At 35.1% G+C, this 19162-nt stretch overlaps 1 protein-coding gene across 5 annotated transcripts in view; it reads right to left on the minus strand.

The window, feature by feature from the left end:
* Window positions 1-5222: 5222 nt before the first annotated feature.
* Window positions 5223-19162, minus strand: part of LOC138696642 (serine/threonine-protein phosphatase CPPED1-like) — a 48859-nt gene continuing 34919 nt past the window's right edge. For 4 of the 5 annotated variants that reach the window (XM_069821851.1, XM_069821854.1, XM_069821852.1 and 1 more), the window contains 4 exons: window positions 15814-16020; window positions 11744-11879; window positions 11252-11538; window positions 5223-7822 (listed from right to left, as the gene is read on the minus strand). In XM_069821851.1, coding sequence (XP_069677952.1) covers window positions 7611-7822; window positions 11252-11538; window positions 11744-11879; window positions 15814-16020 — 842 coding nt within the window. In that variant the 3' untranslated portion in view covers window positions 5223-7610. The remainder of the gene's footprint in view (window positions 7823-11251; window positions 11539-11743; window positions 11880-15813; window positions 16021-19162) is intronic. The other variant, XR_011331432.1, reaches the window with a different exon arrangement.

Genomic DNA, 19162 nt, shown 5'->3' on the forward strand with positions numbered 1-19162 from the left:
CGGAAAATATCGAGTAGGAACTCGATATTAAGCTACATAGGGCAGGCCCTATAATTTTAATTATATATTTTTGTACATATATATTTTAATTATTAGTTAGCTACAAGTTCCGAAGGATATTATTTTGCTTGTTTCCGACAACTTACTCGCATATTTGTGATTAAAAAAGTGCGAGTATTTTTCTATTGCTGTATTCACTTTCTTATACTTGTTCTCAATACATTATAAGTTTTGTATATTTACCAAATATACAACAAGAATGTGCAGGACATTTCTTTTACAACATGAAACAATAAAAATTCTTTGCTAAAATGGCAGTTTTCGTAATAGTCTTTCAGTTTTTGGTTAAATATAGAACAAATCGAAATAACAAATTGACATACTGTCTCGCAGTAAAAAAAAAAGTCTTTGCGAATGACGTAAGTATTACGACTTTTAACATATCTCGTAAGGAATACAGAATTTTATTTTAAGGTATAAATTGCTACAGATTTCCAATACTAAAAGTTTAATATCAGGGTAACATTTGTAGAATTCCTTCTATTCAATATATATTTTAACATCTTTATATCTGGAAATCATATGTCGAAAGGATACCTCCAAGCCAGGATACCTGAACAGATCCTGTCCCATGCTCCAGGAGGTTACAGGAATTTGGGATATCCTATGAAGCATTGTCAGGAGATTGTAACGGATTCACTAAGGTCTAATACTTGATCTGCAAATGATAATATCTGAATTCCATATCTAATGATGCCATATTACAGATTTGTCAATATTTGCGCCTTATGATACCACGGCTTATGGATAGGGTGAGCAGATGCCAATAATGACAGAAGAGAATACTAATTTACTAATTCCAAGGAAGGAAAAGATCCATTACATTTTTTCTTATGCACAAGTTGAAAAATTAATTAATAGGTCTATATATTGCACTGAATACTGCATATAAAATAAACACTAAATTAGTAGGAAACTATTTACACATTTCTTCCCAAAGCCCTTAAATTGTGTCTGAAGAGGAAGATCCAGGAACTACCCCATCATTACTATCTCTCTCACTGTAAAACAATCTTTTCTTTTGAAGAGTGGTTTTGTCTTGGAGAAAATTTAAGTATCTGCTGAGGAAATGGACAAATATTTCTCTGTTTAAAATTTTGTCTAATGCACTGCTCTGAACTACTGACATCCGATTAGCATAATGTTTTCCAGTATGGGGGTAGGTACAGTTTAACACCTTCAAAAAATCATTTTTTCAAAATATTTTTTTAAATATGCATTAAATATTTAAGTTCATTTTGGTGCAAAGTTTATTTTAATATCTGCATTAGTTTTAAAGTTATGAATTTAAATGGAAGACTCTGCACTATGCTCATGCAGCTGTCAGTGGAGAACGGCATGCTTGTTTTCTATACTTGTTTTTTTGAAAGATGGGACATGACAGTTATGTGGCTGAGCTTGGAACTACAGTACCATGTTGCCAACATGGACTACCAGCTGCCAGCTGATGGAAGCTAGTAATTGTCGTTAAGATGGCTGACGTTAAAACATTCACTGACAATTGACGCGAAGGTAAGAGAACAATACAAAAATCGACAGAGAATCAAAGACGAAACGTACCAATGCTAACATTGTGTGCACAATAAATGTTTCCAAGAGAGCTATTAAACACTCTCCATGTGGGACCTGTAAGTTTGGCAACTCAACCGTTGTTACCATAGCAACAGGCCTACCACGCTATGTGATATTCAGTTGTTTTTCCGATCGCAACGCTCCTGTCATGTCCCATCTTTCAAAAAAACAAGTATAGAAACTACATTTTCCAAATCCATTTTCCTCTTTATTCTGAAACTACTGAACAGAATTGTATTATTTTTTTTTGTGCATGTTAACACATATATAATCTACAAAACTGACCATAATCATGCCCTCAGTTAAATATTTTCCCTAGAAAAAATAATTTTTGAGCTAAAATATCTTGAAAATCTGTTACATAATTTAAAATATAAATTAAAAATATTACCCATTTAGTTAGAAACCTGATGGTAGTCAATTTTGTAGTGTTATCCTTAAAAAAAAAAAAAAAAAAAAAAAAATGTGTTAAGAATTGGATGAGTTATGAGGGAAACACTCGATCCCAGCATAATGAGTAGCTGCCATTTTGAATAATTAAATAATTACTTAATTTAATTGCATTCTAAAATTAAAAAAATAGTCTTAATGTATTAAAAAATGGTAATTTTTAAGTGTATTAATTTGCAGTTTCGTATAAGCCATGTGGACAAAAAATTTTTGAACATGGTTAATTTTTTAGTGCATTAAGCTGTACCTACCCCCTTGCATTGGTTAACATCGCCTCTTCCCTTATGAGAACAATCAATACAATATTTTAAGTGTGTATATATATATATATATATATATATATATACCAGTCATCTTTGACACTTTACTTTAAAAATATCATTTCTTTGACCACTTGTTTTTTACTGAATTCTTCCTTTTTGACATCTTGTTTTATGTGTAACTAAGTTTATTATAATTCACAATATCCTGCTGACGCACAATAAGAAGGCTTCGACACTCCCGAAATACCCACTATGCTTAACAAAAGTAAATTCTGAATAATGGCTCAACAATTTCTCACCATTATTATAATTTTCTTTCTTTATTGCTGCGCGAAAATTCTCTAGAATGATTGTCCATAATGTCCATTGTTCTTATGTGCATTGCTTCGAAAACTGGGATAGTAGCTATTTCCTACGGAGAGACAGAGAAGAGCAGTACCGGTACATTTGTTTTTACACGTCAAAGGTTGGCGGAAATAAGTACTGGCATAGCAACAATGAGGAAGTCTAGCATTTCAAGTCAGTTATTGAATTGGACGGAGTAACGAAGTATCACTAAATGGATTGATCAATAAAATTAAATTACTACCTATACATTATTAACATGTTGTTGTTAAAAAATGGAGAATTAACATGATCGATAATAGGAATAATGGCAGTACTTAATTTATGGTAGTAACTTACATTTAAGAAGAGAATTTTCGGAGATTGGAACTAATACGTTAAATCCAGGTTGTTATACATCTGGATCATATGTCAAAACAGGATATCAGATCAATCTACTAATAGGGTAAGAAGACATGATTAGGATTTCTGGAAATTCATGCATCTGGCCAGATGTCACAGTTACAGAACATATGTACAGTGCGATCAGATTTGCTTTTCAGCAGAATATTTTGCCTATGGGCGAGTGCGCTGCTTGTTAACCAGTTAGCTGGGTCTCTGTGATTAGCGGGAGAGTAAAACAATAAAACAAACCAACCATACAACAATACACAAACAAATTTAAGAGGCTCATTACTTAGCAAATTATCAAATGAGGTGTTGAAACTGTCTGCTTTCATTCTCCACACATTTTTCGCATCTCTTTAGGAAATTATTCAGCACTCACTGTAGTTCATTTTGAGAAATCCGGACAATTTCCTGACTAATATTATCTTTGAGTTCTTGTATGGTGTATGAGAGATTTTCTAAACAATTACGAATGTCATGTAATCTTTTGTTGGTGAGAACCCTACGCTGCTTTTTTGGTTTCTCAGGCTGGACACTCCAGTTTCCTGAAATTTATGATAAAGATTATGGACTGTTTTACGATTTGGAGCGTCTACACCTGAGAATCTTTCTTGATACCGTCTTCGAACTTCATGAGCTGAGTTAACATAATATGAATTTTAAATAAAGACACAGTGTGCCATTGTAAACTCACGAGGCATAATACACCTTATGTATACTGTCAAATTGAGAAACGAACAACACAACACACACCCGGGAACAGCTGCACTACGACTGTAAGGTCAACAAGTAAGCAAACAGGCTTGCTACTCCCTTCAGTGCACGGCAAACCAGTGGGGGCTCACTCATAGAAAAAATCCTGTGCTGCGAGGGAAAGCATAATTGATCGCACTGTAGTTTATTTCTTCGTAGCCACAGTAATGGGGTTTCAATATACTTTAAATTAATCATTAAATTTGAGAGTTTATGCGTTTATGGTGATTGGATTGTGAAAAACAGTTTGGAATTTGTATTGAAATATATTATTTTCGACGTCTTGAATGATATGACAAACATAAAAGACCATAAATAGTAAATCTCAATGTAAGTTTGCAGTTGAAATTCCGAATTATTTTTCAGCCACTAAATTCAGAGTCTTATGTACAGCAGAGTCTGTATAGGTCAGTTTCTGTCAGATGCGTTTCCAATTCACTGTGGGCTAAAGCAAGGAGATGCACTATCACCTTTACTTTTTAACTTTACTCTATTATGCCATTAGGAAGTCCAGGATAACAGAGAGGGTTTGGAATTGAACGGGTTACATCAGCTGCTTGTCTATGCGGATAAAGTGAATATGTTAGGAGGAAATCCACAAACGATTAGGGAAAATACGGGAATTTTACTTGAAGCAAGTAAAGTGATAGGTTTGGAAGTAAATCCCGAAAAGACAAAGTATATGATTATGTCTCATGACGACAATATTGTACGAAATGGAAATATAAAAATTGGAAATTTATCCTTTGAAGAGATGGAAAAATTCACATACCTGGGAGCAACAGTAACAAATATAAATGATACTCGGGAAGAAATTAAATACAGTATAAATATGGGAAATGCCTGTTATTATTCGGTTGAGAAGCTTTTATCATCCACTCTGCTGTCAAAAAATCTGAAAGTTAGAATTTATAAAACAGTTATATTACTGGTTGTTTTTTATGGTTGTGAAACTTGGACTCTCACTTTGAGAGAAGAACATATGTTAAGGGTGTTTGAGAATAAGGTGCTTAGGAAAATATTTGGGGCTAAGCGGGATGAAGTTACAGGAGAATGGAGAAAGTTACACAAAACAGAACTGTACACATTGTATTCTTCACCTGACATAATTAGGAATATTAAATCTAGACGTCTGAGATGGGCAGGGCATGTAGCACGTATGGGCGAATCCAGAAATGCATATAGAGTGTTAGTTGGGAGGCCAGAAGGAAAAAGGCCTTTGGGGAGGCCGAGACGTAGATGGGAAGATAATATTAAAATGGATTTGAGGGAGGTGGGATATGATGATAAAGACTGGAATAATCGTGCTCAGGATAGGGACCAATGGCGGGCTTATGTGAGGGTGGCAATGAACCTCCAGGTTCCTTAAAAGCCAGTAAATAAGTAAATTCAGAGTTTACATTTAATAAAATTTAATACACATACATTTGTCATAGTTGGACACAATGAGAATATTATGATGATGCAAATGACACAGTGATCAAGACCCGTCAACAAAGTGCATCAATTGCTTGCTACAATAAATTTGCTATTGATCTTAATGAGCATGCCTGACTTCTTGGGTTTCTTCCATTTGCTATGCCTCAGTCTGCCTCAAAGCATGAAGAATAAAATTTCATTTATAAAGTGAGGGCCTACTGTAAGGGGAAATTCTTTGCTTTTAACAATAGGATGATGACTAGAAGAGTTCAATTCTGATTATGACTTTATTATTGAACAGAGTTCTTCTACAAACCATACATCTAAACATCAGATACTCAGCTTTTAGTTTCTTTACGAAAGAAGCCATACTGGGCATTTTTTGTGTCCTCAATATACCGTTGATCACAGATTTGATAATTTACATCTTGATATGTACATAGTGTAATAATAATAATAATAATAATAATAATAATAATAATAATAATAATAATAATAATAATAATAATAATAATACATCCCACTCCATTTGAACTTGTGTTGGGCAAGCTCGTGGTCCAGACAGGGGTTTTCTTTTGGCACTTCAGTTTCCCTGTGACATCCCAACAATTCTCTATAATCATAATCATCACGAGTGCAATGTAGACACTGCCTGTAGTGCACCGTGGACAGTCTCTGATATTGGTCTATGCGTCTCAGTACAAGTACCATCTTTGAACACACAAGTCTTGTAGAGTCGAGGCAAATAATGACATAGTTGAAGGTCTTGCCATTGGGAGAGGGGGAAATAATAATAATAATAATAATAATAATAATAATAATAATAATAATAATAATAATGTTAATACATTAGTATTGCATGCAATTAAATTTAAATAATTTATATTACATAATTTATACGAATATCTTTGAAAAATATTGGAGTGCAAGAGGTCAAATGACTTTATTGTCAAACGCCTGGCATTAGAAAACAACAACATAATTTATACGAAATGATAAGTACAATAAAGAAGGTGAATACAGTAAAGTATTTTTGCGAAGTGGACTTCAAAAATTCAATTGACAGCAGAAATACCAATAAGAAAATTATTCTACATCTTGATTTCACAACTTTTAACACTCTATCACTTAGGAATACAATATAATGGTGATTACTTTCATATGGTAATATTTACCTATAAACTTAGTTCAATATTAACACGTGAAAGTAATCACCATATTGTATTCCTAAAAATTATTCTCTTGAAATTGGATTTCAAAGAATTGTCTGTAAAGCAGAAAAATGAAAATAGTTTTATTCATGATCCGCGAACACATCTTCTCTGAAGAGTAAAGGCTTGACCTGATCAGGGATGCATTAACATATGGGTTTATGTTGATGTGGCTTTAATTTTATGGTTTGGAGTTAAGGAAATGGTGTTATTCAATTCAAAACTGCGGTTTACATAACCTCTATTGAGGCTGTACAACAGCAACATGAAATGGCATTTATATTATTTATTCACTTTATAAAATTACAATATTTTCATAAACCATTTCACAGTATCATGTATCTTATAAAAATTATGTGCCAATATACAGTATTGTCTGTCTGACCAGTTATTATTATTGTATAATAAAATTCTATACACTATTTAATTATGTGTACATTGATTTGTATTTTTATGATAACCTTTGTACAAGAATTACTGGTTCTTGTATCATAAAATTATAGAAAACCTTTGTAGATAAGCATGATATTTCAATATTAAATTCCCTAAGATTTTAGTGATAGATTCTTCCAATATTAACACAATCCAAATGCTGTTATTAAATTTAAACATATTTTGAATTATGAGTGTCGTATATTTAAAAAGTAAACACATATTTTACATAAGGCTTTACCGTTACTTAAATTTATTGTTACCTGAAAATATACTCTCACTATACAACAGGAATAGTCTGTATTATTGCCATTAGGGTATTCATGGATGAAATCCGTTCTTGAAAGCAGCACAGCTCAAGAAGCCTAAAATTGATGTACATATATAAAGCACAAGCTGTTCATTATTTTTCTACTTTGTAAATATCGCCACTAAATATGACTAAAAATGAACATTTGATATGCAAATCAGATTGCAAGTGTGGCATTTAATATGAAATCTGTCTTTAACTAGATGGAACACAAATATACCTTCTGTATTATTAAATTTGGAAACTGATGTAAAATGCTCCTGCAATTTCTTGTGTGGGTTAAAATAAATCATAGTAACAATTTATTAATAATTGATAATATAAAATGTTACTAACCTCTTTTCAGATTTTCTTTTCTTTTAAGACATTCATGTTGATGGGAGAATACAGTAACCTGACACCTACCACTCATGTGGGTTTTCTAAAGGTGACAGTGTCAGGCATGTTGTCCAGTGTATAGAACTTCTGCTGCACTTCATTCTTTAAAACCTTGACAACTCGAAGACCGGGCTGATCAGTGCCTAGCTGTGCTCCTATAGCTGTTGTAACAGTCACTGGCATCCCCTGGAAAACTCCTCCAGCATTGCGATGTAGATGTCCAGCAAACACATGCTCAACCCCTTTGAAACACAAAATTGACAGAGTATGTAAAAAAAAAATGGGGGACGCATTTAAGAAGTCAAACTCTTGAATAAATTTAAGGAATGAAATGTATTTTATTTTTCTACATAATTCCATCTCCCTTTTATGAATATAGTCTTGTGTAGTCACTCTTGCACTGCACTACATCAATCGATTTCGTCTAAATGAAACTTCTCTCTTCCCAATTTCAATTTGTTTATGGAATAAAAGGTGAAAATCAACCGGTGCTATGTCTGAACTATAAGAGGGGTGGCACAATAGCTGTAAACAGATACAGTTTCATATCCATGGTTCAAGAATTAAAACAGAAAATCAACGTCCCGAATTTAAAAGAAAACTTACAAATTAAATCAAACTCTTTAACACTATTAAATATAGAGTATAATCTAAATTTAACAGAAGAAATACTGAAATCAGAAGTAAACACTGAAATAATGAAACAATTGTCTTTAGAGACAATTAATATTAGGTACCCTCCACAAAATTGGCTTCATTTATACACCGATGGATCCTTGATCTCCAGGGAACAAGGTGCAGGTGCAGGTGTTACGTGCTGTCTCTTCTCACTTTATAGATCTCTTGGATATGGAACAACAAGTTTTGATGGAGAAATCATTGCAATAAGTGAAAGTCTCAGGAATCTTCTCTGCCACATCAATAAATTTCAAAATGCAGTTATACTGTCAGACTCCAAAGCAGCTATTCTATCAATAGTCTCTAGACACACACCTTCATCTCAAATAGCATAAATAAATAAAATGCTCTCTCAACTAATAACACTCAATAAAAGAATTGTATTCCAATGTATGCCATCCCATTGTGGAATCCTGGGAAACGAGAATGCGGATGCTTTAGCAAAGAAGGGCAGCACTGCTACTTACAGACCTGTTACTAATCTACGTATTCCTCTGTGAAAAGATTTATTAAATCTACATACTTAGACTTCAACAAACAAAATTTGACAACACAATCTCAAGGGAAAAAATGGAACTCTGCATCATAATCCACAGTTGATTCCCGATTTACCACACAAATTGTCTGTAGCTGCATTTAGATTGACAACAGGCCATGACTGTTTGGCCAAGCATCTGCATAGAATTGGAATATATCAGTCTCCTAAATGCCCATTGTGCAACTCAAATCAAGAAATGGATTCAGAACACCTCAAAATCTGTGCGCCAGTGGCTAACCATGACAATATCTTTGACAAATATTGGAGTGCAAGAGGTCAAATGACTTTATTGTCAAATGCCTGGCATTAGAAAACAACAACAACATTTAGTTGTGAAATGAAACAAAAGGAGGATATAAAGTATAGTGATATGTCTCAAAAAGCCTCTCCTATTCAGTTCCTAACCTTACCTTCACGTGGTACATCCTGTTTTTTTTTTTTTTACTAATGAGGCAATAGGGACAGAGTCACAGCAATATAACTGTTCCATCCTCTGCAGGGGAAATGCTGTAGAAATGCATGTCTGTGTAGAGGCCATTAAGTGGCAGCCCCACTGGCAGACTGCATAGAGAGAGGTCAGTAACCTGTCCCTGGGAAACTTAATTATATTCAAGTTTTCAAAAATAATGCTGACAGTGCATGAAAGAAGGATGGGCAATTAACAATAAATGCATGGAATGGAATGGGGATAGATTTTACAGGGGGGATAATCAATTGGAGACATACTTACAAAAAAAAATCATCATTTTCCTTGCCCATGTTAGGCCATGTGGCCTGTTACGATTGCAGTCAATCATTTCCTTGGCCGTCCCAAATGTCTTTTTCTTCTAGGTTTGTAGCGTATAAGTTGCTTTGGAATTCTGTGAGTATTCATTCGTTGTACATGCTGTATCTATTTTAATCTGTAATCCTGAATGTATTCTAACACTGGCTGCATATGTAATTCATCCAAAATTTCAGAGTTCCTTTTATGATCTAGAAGTGAGTACCCAGCTGTTTTTCTCATATATCTAATTTGTGAGGCTGTGAGTCGTCTTTCATCTGATTTCTTAATTCTTCAGGTTTCACTTCCATATACCACGAGGGGTCTTGCCAAAGTCTTATAAATTTTAAGATGTGTGTTTTTGTACCAATGATGGCTTATATATGGAGTTTATGATTCCTAATGCTTTTACAAATTTGGATATTTTTATAGATATGTCTGTCTTTCGTATATGACATTTCGCAGTCTAAATAATTAAAGGAGTGGATTTGCTCAATGACCGAGTTACAAATACAAATTTTGCTTCTTAGGGGAGTCTGTGCCACAGAAATCCATAAATATTGTTTTCTCTACAGACAGTTTCAAGTCGAAGGCATTTGTTACTTGTTCCAAGTTGTAGACGGCGTACTGTAGGTCATCCTCTGTCCTAGCTATAAGGATTTGATCATCAGTGAAAGCATGTTATCTAAGCTTTGTCGATTGTTGATCATTATTCCCCCATGTGATCCTAATCTCCATTGTTGAATCAGTTTGTTCATATAGATATTGAACAAAAGTGGCGAAAGAGCCTTGTTTAACGCCTCTATTTATTTGTTTCCACTGAGAATTCTTGTTTCCAATTTTTATAGATATTTGATTGTTTAATAAATTCTGTAAATGACAGTAATTACTTGTTCTGGGACGTTATCTTCTCTTAAAATAGTAAGTAATTTGTTATGATTGACCATATCAAATGAAATGCTTTGCTGTAATCAATGAATGCCACAAATGTAGGGATATTGAATTCTCTGTGTTTTTCTATGAGAAGTTTGAGAGAGAAGTAGCAGTCACAACACGATCTGCCTTTCCGAAAACCATTTTATTCTCCTAAGTTTGAGTTATAAGAAGAGCATAAACTATTTTTTATTAATTTTGTATATCTTTTATAGCCCGAATTGAGAAGACTAATGCCTCTGTAATTATCATAGTTTGTTTTGTCTCTTTCTTGTAGATAGGTATTATTATTGCTTTTTGCCATCTTTCTGGTGCAGTGGCTCCTTGTCAGATTTGGTTGAGGAAATACAGAAGATGGTAAATGAATGCTTTACTGGTGTACTTAAATAGTTCCATATAAAATAAAATCAAATTGCTGCTGTATTTGAAACAAAGCAAAAAAATTGAAAGGTTCCGAAGAAACTCAAAATTATCTTTAATTTTATTCTGGTGTTGAGTAAGGAAATGAGGGGCTCGAGCAGAAATATTATTAACAAGTTGTTATGTAGCATTATTAAAATGTGTCAGCTGTTCATGTGCCATCCTGTAATGTAAACTTAGGGCATCCAGAAAAATCTTCTTTACAAGAGAGAGAGAATATAATACAAAATATAGGGATATGAAGTGAACTAATTGTCATAAATTACTCAACACTTTTTATATTGTTTTAGCTGTAGTGGATTTTATGCAATGCGTTAAAGCTATTAAGCCATATTTTACCTGCGTTCTTAAGCTTCTCCAACCAGATTTTACGAAGAGGTGGCTTTATGGAAAAGTAGTTCGCCTCTTCATCTGGGTTCTCTACGAACCAAGGAATGTGTTGGAACACAATGACACGTGCTCCACTCTGTTTCGCCTTCTCCAGTTCCCCATTTAGCCAATCTTCATGTTCTTTCGCAAGATCGGGAACCTTAGAAGCATCCTCGAAATACTGCGTGTTCAATACCAGAAACAATATACCAGAACACCAGAAGGAGAAATAGTCATCACCATATGTCTTAGTGTACCTGAAATAAATCATTTACAAGCCTGTAAATCCCCATATTTAACACAGCCAGACTCCATTACGAGGGATGTAAAAAGCGTATATTTACGCGATAATCTCGAATTCAAATTTTTGAAACATCATAACACTTCCTCTTGTACTTCATTTAATGAGAAAATAAAAAGTGTAAGTATGTACTATACATACTGTATCATAGAGAAACTAACATCTCAGTGGTTTGTGGTGTTGGAGTGTTGCCAACATCGTGGTTGCCACTCAAGCAAATCATCGGTATCTCAGGGTCCAACTTCTCAAATATTTTCTTGAAATCTGCTTCTTGCTTCTTACGAACTTTGGACTCTTCTGAAATATGAATTTTAAACAAAAAATGAACATATCACAGTTTGCTTACTGTAAAAACACTCTTTGCTATCCTCTTACACCTATGTAGCATGTTTAAATTTAGTACAGAGTTTTAGTAATGCTTCGAGCTAAATTTTGTGTTAAATAAACTAGAAACTGAAAAACACAGTAAATGTCGGATTACAGGTGTAGAAAATTATTGAGTGGGGTGAAATAGGATTATCCTCAAACACTGAAGCCCAACTATTATTTTTGCATCTGTTGCGGAATGAGTTGCAATTATTGTGCTCCTCGGCTAAGCCAGTTCCAACATTTACAACACCAAGTATTCCTCCCCAGCCAACTGATCCAAAAATCACGTCTCTGATGATCACCTGCGTACCTCCAAAATCTACCTGAGTTGTCCATTTCCCTGCTATGGATTTTAGACTTTCATTCCTCTGTAGATCTGATAGTCTATTGTAAACTGTCACCTACCAGTAGGAGGACTTGCCACAGTGGATAGTTGATATGATACCGACTTAATACAATTAGATTTCCTGTTCTACGAATTGGAAATGTTAATGAAAGGGTAATTATGGTGAATGTTGGTGTAATAAACAGGAAAAAAAAAAACAGAAAAAACCTGAGAAAAATCCTCGCAACCTTGGATTTGTCTACCGCAAATACAGGATGGTGCACTGGAACGGGAGATTTTGAATTGATTAGCGCAAAGTTGTACTTGAAATTGGTAAGACTGTGATACCGCCATACTGTTCCTTAGGCAATGCCATTTCAGTTGACATAAGGCAGTAGATGGGAGAGCATCATGCATTCACAGTAAAAACAATTGTTGTGAAGCTGCACGAAAATTTCGGGTGAGTGATGCAATGTTATCACGAATTCTAGCCCTTTAGTTCTAGAGTGTGAGGACGTCTAGCATACTCACGGCTCTTTAAAAATCGCACAATGAAATATCAGGCAATCGCGCTGACTAGTCCATGTTGCCGTTCTTCAACATGAAATGCTCTCCAATGAGCTGTCGTAATGCAGTGATGAAAATTCATATTCCTCACATTTTGCAAAGTTACTCATCTGTTGACATCGCTGGCTCGCAATTGTTGGAGGGCCTGAAGCTTGTTCGGATGCAATTTGAGATCTGAAGACAAATATTCTAAACTGGCTTCATTTATACACCGACGGATTCTTGATCCCCAGGGAACAAGGTGCAGGTGCAGGTGTTACGTGCTGTCTCTTCTCACTTTATAGAGCTCTTGGATATGGAACAACAAGTTTTGATGGAGAAATCATTGCAATAAGTGAAAGTCTCAGGAATCTTCTATGCCACATCAGTAAATTTAAAAATGCAGTTATACTGTCAGACTCCAAAGCAGCTATTCTATCAATAGTCTCTAGACACACACCTTCATCTCAAATAGCAGAAATATCTAAAATGCTCTCTCAATTAATAACACTCAATAAAAGAATTGTATTCCAATGGATATCATCCCATTGTGGAATCCTAGGAAGCGAGAATGCAGATGCTTTAGCAAAGAAGGGCAGCACTGCTACTTACAGACCTGTTACTAAATCTACGTATTACTCTATGAAAAGATTTATTAAATCTACATATTCAGACTTCAACAAACAAAATTTGATAACATAATCTCAAGGGAAAAAATGGAACTCTCTGCATTATAATCCACAGTTAATTCCCGATTTACCACGAAAATCGTCTGTAGCTGCATTTAGATTGGCAGCAGGCCATGACTGTTTGGCCAAACACCTGCATAGAATTGGAATATATCAGTCCCCTAACTGCCCGTTGTGCAATTCAAGCCAACAAATGGATTCGGAACATCTCAAAATCTGTGCTTCAGTGGCTGACCATGACAATATCTTTGAAAAATATTGGAGTGCAAGTGGTCAAATGAGTTTATTGTCAAACGCCTAGCATTAGAAAACAACATCATATTCTGGCTACAGAGCGGCCAGATAAACCTAATGACAGAGCATGTGCAGAACCTTGTGGACTGTTGGATGGAGGCATTGACTGCTTGGACGTCTGTGGCGTTCGAACACTCCTTCTTGGTCCTCGATGCTTCCTGCTCAGAATAGAACCCGTTGTTTCAAATTTTTCAACCCATGTCTTCACAGCGTAGGCTCACGGAACTGGATCATGATGCCGAAGTTGAAAATGAAGCCGAAATTCTCGTTGTGCAGTTTCACAATAATAATTGTTTTTACTGCGAATTCATGATGCTCTCCCGTCCACTGATTCATGAAAAATGAAATGACATTGACTAAGAAAAAGTATGACGATATCACATCCTTACCAACTTCAAGTATATTACTATGATGTACTGAAGTACATATGAAGTTTCAGTGCAGTAATTCTAAGTTTCCATACAATGAAGAATTGGTAGAACGGAGAAAAATTCTCTCTGGCACCAGGACTCGAAAACAGGTTTCCAGCTTTACGTGCTGGTGCTTTATCCATTAAGCCACACCGAATTCAAGTTCCGATGCCGGATTAAATCCCTCTCATTTTTAAGTTCTACCTACTGTGTTCACCATTATTGCCCTACTCTCGTGTACAATGTCACAGTACATGTGACAGTAGAGACAATGTCCAACCACAAGTACAGAGGTGCACTCATTACGAATGACTAAACTTTACACTTCATTTTCTGAAAGTTAAAAAAATAAATCATTCATAACTCAGAAACTATCCGATGGATTCTGCTGAAATTTTGCACACTTATTTAACTTTATATATGCTTTATTTCAACGTAAGGAAATTTTGATAGCTGGTATATTTTTCAATTACCGGTATGACAAAATTTACTGATGTAGAGAAAAATAAATCTTGGAAAATTATTTTAAAAAATCACATACGCTAACCTAAATGTCACGGAAAAAACCCTGACAAGTAATTACTTGACTATATATAAAGTTATCTTCATTGGCTATTTTAAAAAAATAGTTCATGAATAAAATATAAATTACGAAAATTTTTAAGCCATTTCTGACCAAAATACTTGTTCAACTTTCCATGAAAACTGCCATACATGCTTCACATGTTATTATATGCATCAAGCTATTTCTTAAAGCTATGGCACAATCTAAGGAAATGATTAAATATTTAGAAATGTATTGCACTCTTTGACATCACTCCTTAAAAATTTCAGTATGATTTTAAACTTCACAATGCTCAACATGATGCGAAATTTTTGGGACTTTTCCACTGTGTTGGAGATGCAGAAATATTCAGCGCTTCGAAGCTATGTATCGACTTATCATCAGGGAAGTAAAGGAATAAACTGAGAATGGTGCTTGGTAAAGAACCCACCAAATAGATTCCTGTTCTCTTGGCTTTTCTGATGACATCGACACATGGCTCAAATATGTTGGGTGTTTACTGCATTAATGGTAAAGTGCAAAAACCCAAAATTATCGCACTATTACCGAACAGTTAAAAATTGAAGTGCATATCACATTTAATGGTGTGTTATATTCGAAAGAAATGTTGCATCTCCAATGTTTTAAACAGTAGTGAAGACAGTCTGCTTTGGAAGGATGACACTCAAAACAGATTTCAGTAACAATTTGCATATCACTTGGATATGGTGACAGAGATTTCTGATTCAGAAGATGGAAATGGATATAATGTAGCCTAATGCATAGACAAAAATTTGACTTTTTAATATTTTCACTCCTATATGAGACTTTCTGTGTATATTTCGCCAACAATCTTCCCCCCCCCCAAATTAAGGTACGTATTATATTTGCTAACATGTAATAATCAATTAAATGTGGATTTACTCAGAAATATGTACGTTCACGTTTTATGAGTCAGTTGTTCACAAAATATGCTATAAAAAGTATCAACTATTTGGACTCCTTTTTACTATATGTCTCGTATGCAAATAGAATATAAGAGAGAAATACTTGCCAGGAAAAGCATGACATAGGTCACCACACATCACAAAAAATTTTGGTTTTGGTTTCATCGCATTTATTCTGGCAACTGCTTTATTCCCCAACTCAATTTCCTCCTCCCATCCAGGATTTGGTTTCTTCTCCAGGTAAGACTCAATCATTCCCAGTTGTATGTCTGCTCCTTGGATAAAGTAAAATGGTTCTGACCATTCTGTTGCACCTAGAACACATTGAAATACGTAGGCTACTATTATTTGATGTCCCATTCCGTGGCGGTGTGGTCTAAAGCATTGTGCCTAGGATTCGCATTACGGAATGCGAACTGGTTCGTGTCCTCATGGGGGAAGAAATTTCGGACAGTGTATGGGATCGGTGCCCACCCAGCATTGTGATGCACTTGGGGAACTATGATAGGTAGCAAAATCAGTTATGAAAGCCAGCTATAACGGCTGGGGGGATCATTGTGCTAACCACATGATACCGCCATTCTGGTTGGATGATCGTCCACCTCTGCTTTGGCATGTGGATGTGAGGCCAACAGCCGACTGGTCGGTCATGGTCCTTCATGCCTCGGACTATTATCTAATATAATTTTATCTATTATTCATAAAAGAAATAGTATTTCAGAGAATGGAGATTGTAATCGAATTAGCAGGAGTCATGTTGGAATGAAGCTCAAACTTAATAAAGCCCTTTTGTCAATTTATTAATAAATATATTATTGTAATGCAAGAACCACACAGTGCAAAGGATACTTTTATTTTTCTCTTTAATTTACTGTTTTCATAAATAGAAACAGAAGGAGTAAAAATCTGACAAAATATGAACTATAATGTCTTGCAGTATTAAAGAAATAAGATCAAACAGTTAAAATTATGATAAATTATGAAATTGGCGGTGAACTTTAAGATGAATGTGATTATTAAGTAGTTTTACTCCATTACAAACATTTCTTCATTAAAATATTACAATGATATCAAATGGAATAAAACAAAACAGTATGGAGTAAATAAAAAACAATGTTTTACCGCCATAAATAAGAAAACTGCAGGAATGACAGTCGAAGAATAAGATACAGCAACCGTTTTTACATATATTGAGTTTACATATCATTTTAATTCTGTCTAAAAAGTAGCTTTCTTTACAAGAAATACAAGTAAAAATATGACAATCTTAGACATTAATGTACAAATATTAGACAAGCTGAAGCACAATTAAACAAAATTGCTGCAAGATATTAAAGATAAAGTATTTTTGTTAAAAACATACAGCAATGCAGCCAACCGCACAGACCTGATAGACACTTCAATTTGACAGCATAAATTTTTCACTAGTGATTGACTGATCGAGTCAGATGGTATCTTTTGAACTACGTTAAAGATGGAAAAGATTGGAGACTTACCTCATTGTCTTCTCAATGACATGCAGACGCTTTTATATTACTTTACTTGGGTTAGCTTACGTTAGATTTAAATCAGCACTTAGCAGCCTAATGCCTGACGAATAAAAGTCTTTTTCAATATTTATCTACTGTACATGACCAGCAAATGTGACATTTGGAAGCCAGAGAACAAAATCTATCATAAAATAATCATCAGATTGGATTGGATTGCAAAGAGATGAGACAGCCCATGTGTATACTGTGCTACCACCTTAGCAGCTGTTCAATGACTCACAGAACACTCAAGCCATCCAAGATACTAGGGCTATTCATAAAGTAACTTCCGTTTTCATATAGAGCATGCAGTAATCGGAATAGTGATGCCATCTTTGCAGTAAATCTTGCGTGATTCAGTTCACTTCGAGCAATGCTACAGAGGGGACTGTGCAGCTGTTACTCTCAATGCTGCGTGTGTTTAAAATGTGTACTCTAATTAAGAATCACACCAGCTATGACACAGTACAATTTCTTGTGGTAAAAACTGTAAAGCGGCTAAAATCTATCATGTTGTGCTGTGGAGTGGGTTTCCTTTTTTTGTACGACATCACCCGCCTGCATACTGCGCAGCATAATGTGTCCGAACTCCAAAATTTAAAGTGGGAAGTGTTTGGTCACGCTCCATACACTCCTGATTTGGTGCCTACTGATTACATCTTTTCATGCACATGAAAAAGTGGCTTGCATCGCAGTGCTTTGACGATGATGAGACGCAGTCCAGCATCATAGGTGGGAGACTTTTATGACTGTTGTATTCAAAATAACATTAAACGCTATGATAAGTGTCTCAATTTAGCTGGAAACTTTGTAGAAAAATAAATCAAAGTTTGTAGTTTCAAATTGTTGTAAATAAATCCCTGTAGCCACATTGCCATTTTTGTTACTTTATGAATAGCCCTCATACTAGCAGAACTTGAATAATGCTAGAAATCAGAATGCTTCTGAAGGTGGCTGTGTCAGGTCAAGAATTTCCCTGCACAGATCCTCTTGCTTTCGCAAGAACAGGGCATTAACAGAATATTTTTGCCTCCTAACTTGCACCCATGACAGTCAGGATTACCAGCTAAATCTATTCTAATAAAGTACTTCTTTAAGGTACAATGATCTGTTAAAATTCCTACACGATAAATGTAGGAAATCCCTGGTTGCTCTTTGGTTAGAACATTGAAATAGCAGCCTTTCCTTGTTGACATATGATATTGTTAATCCAACGTTTGGTAAATTTCATGTGAGTAATGTTGGCTAACATTGTTTGTGTTCATTATTACCAAGGAGATAGGGATTGCAGAGTCTGACTACCAGATTGATATTAGAGGAGAAAAATTCGCTCCGGCGCTGGGGATCGAACCTGGGTCCTTGGTTTTACGTACCAAGTGCTCTAACCACTGAGCTATACCGAAGTTTAATCCACAGCACTGGATGGAATCCCTGTCCTATAGTGTTTTCCCCTTTGTGGCCTTAATCCTTATTCGACATATGTGTTGACATATTATATTAAGTCAATTGCCGTGATACAAGGAGCGCACTCAATTGAGTGACTTGATGGCCGGGATTACACAGTATTATGCACTGTTGGGGGAAGCATCTAAGTAAAGATTAATTTTTTGGTCCTACAGAATATATCTGTTATGGTAACAATTGATATTAGAGGAGAAAAATTCGCCCCAGCGCTGGGGATTGAACCCAGATCCTTGGTTCTACGTACCAAGTGCTCTAACCACTGAGCTATGCCAAAGTTCAATCCACAGCACCAGATCGAATCCCTCTCCTCTAGTGTTCTTCCCTTTGTGGCCTTACTCCTTATTCGACATATGTGTTGACATATTATATTAAATCAACTGCCATTATAACAGATTGTGGATTGAACTTCGGCATAGCTCAGTGGTTAGAATATTTAGTACGTAGAACCAAGGACTCGGGTTCG

Source organism: Periplaneta americana, chromosome 3 (genome assembly GCF_040183065.1).
Source record: "Periplaneta americana isolate PAMFEO1 chromosome 3, P.americana_PAMFEO1_priV1, whole genome shotgun sequence".
In the NCBI taxonomy this organism is placed as follows: Eukaryota; Metazoa; Arthropoda; class Insecta; order Blattodea; family Blattidae; genus Periplaneta; species Periplaneta americana.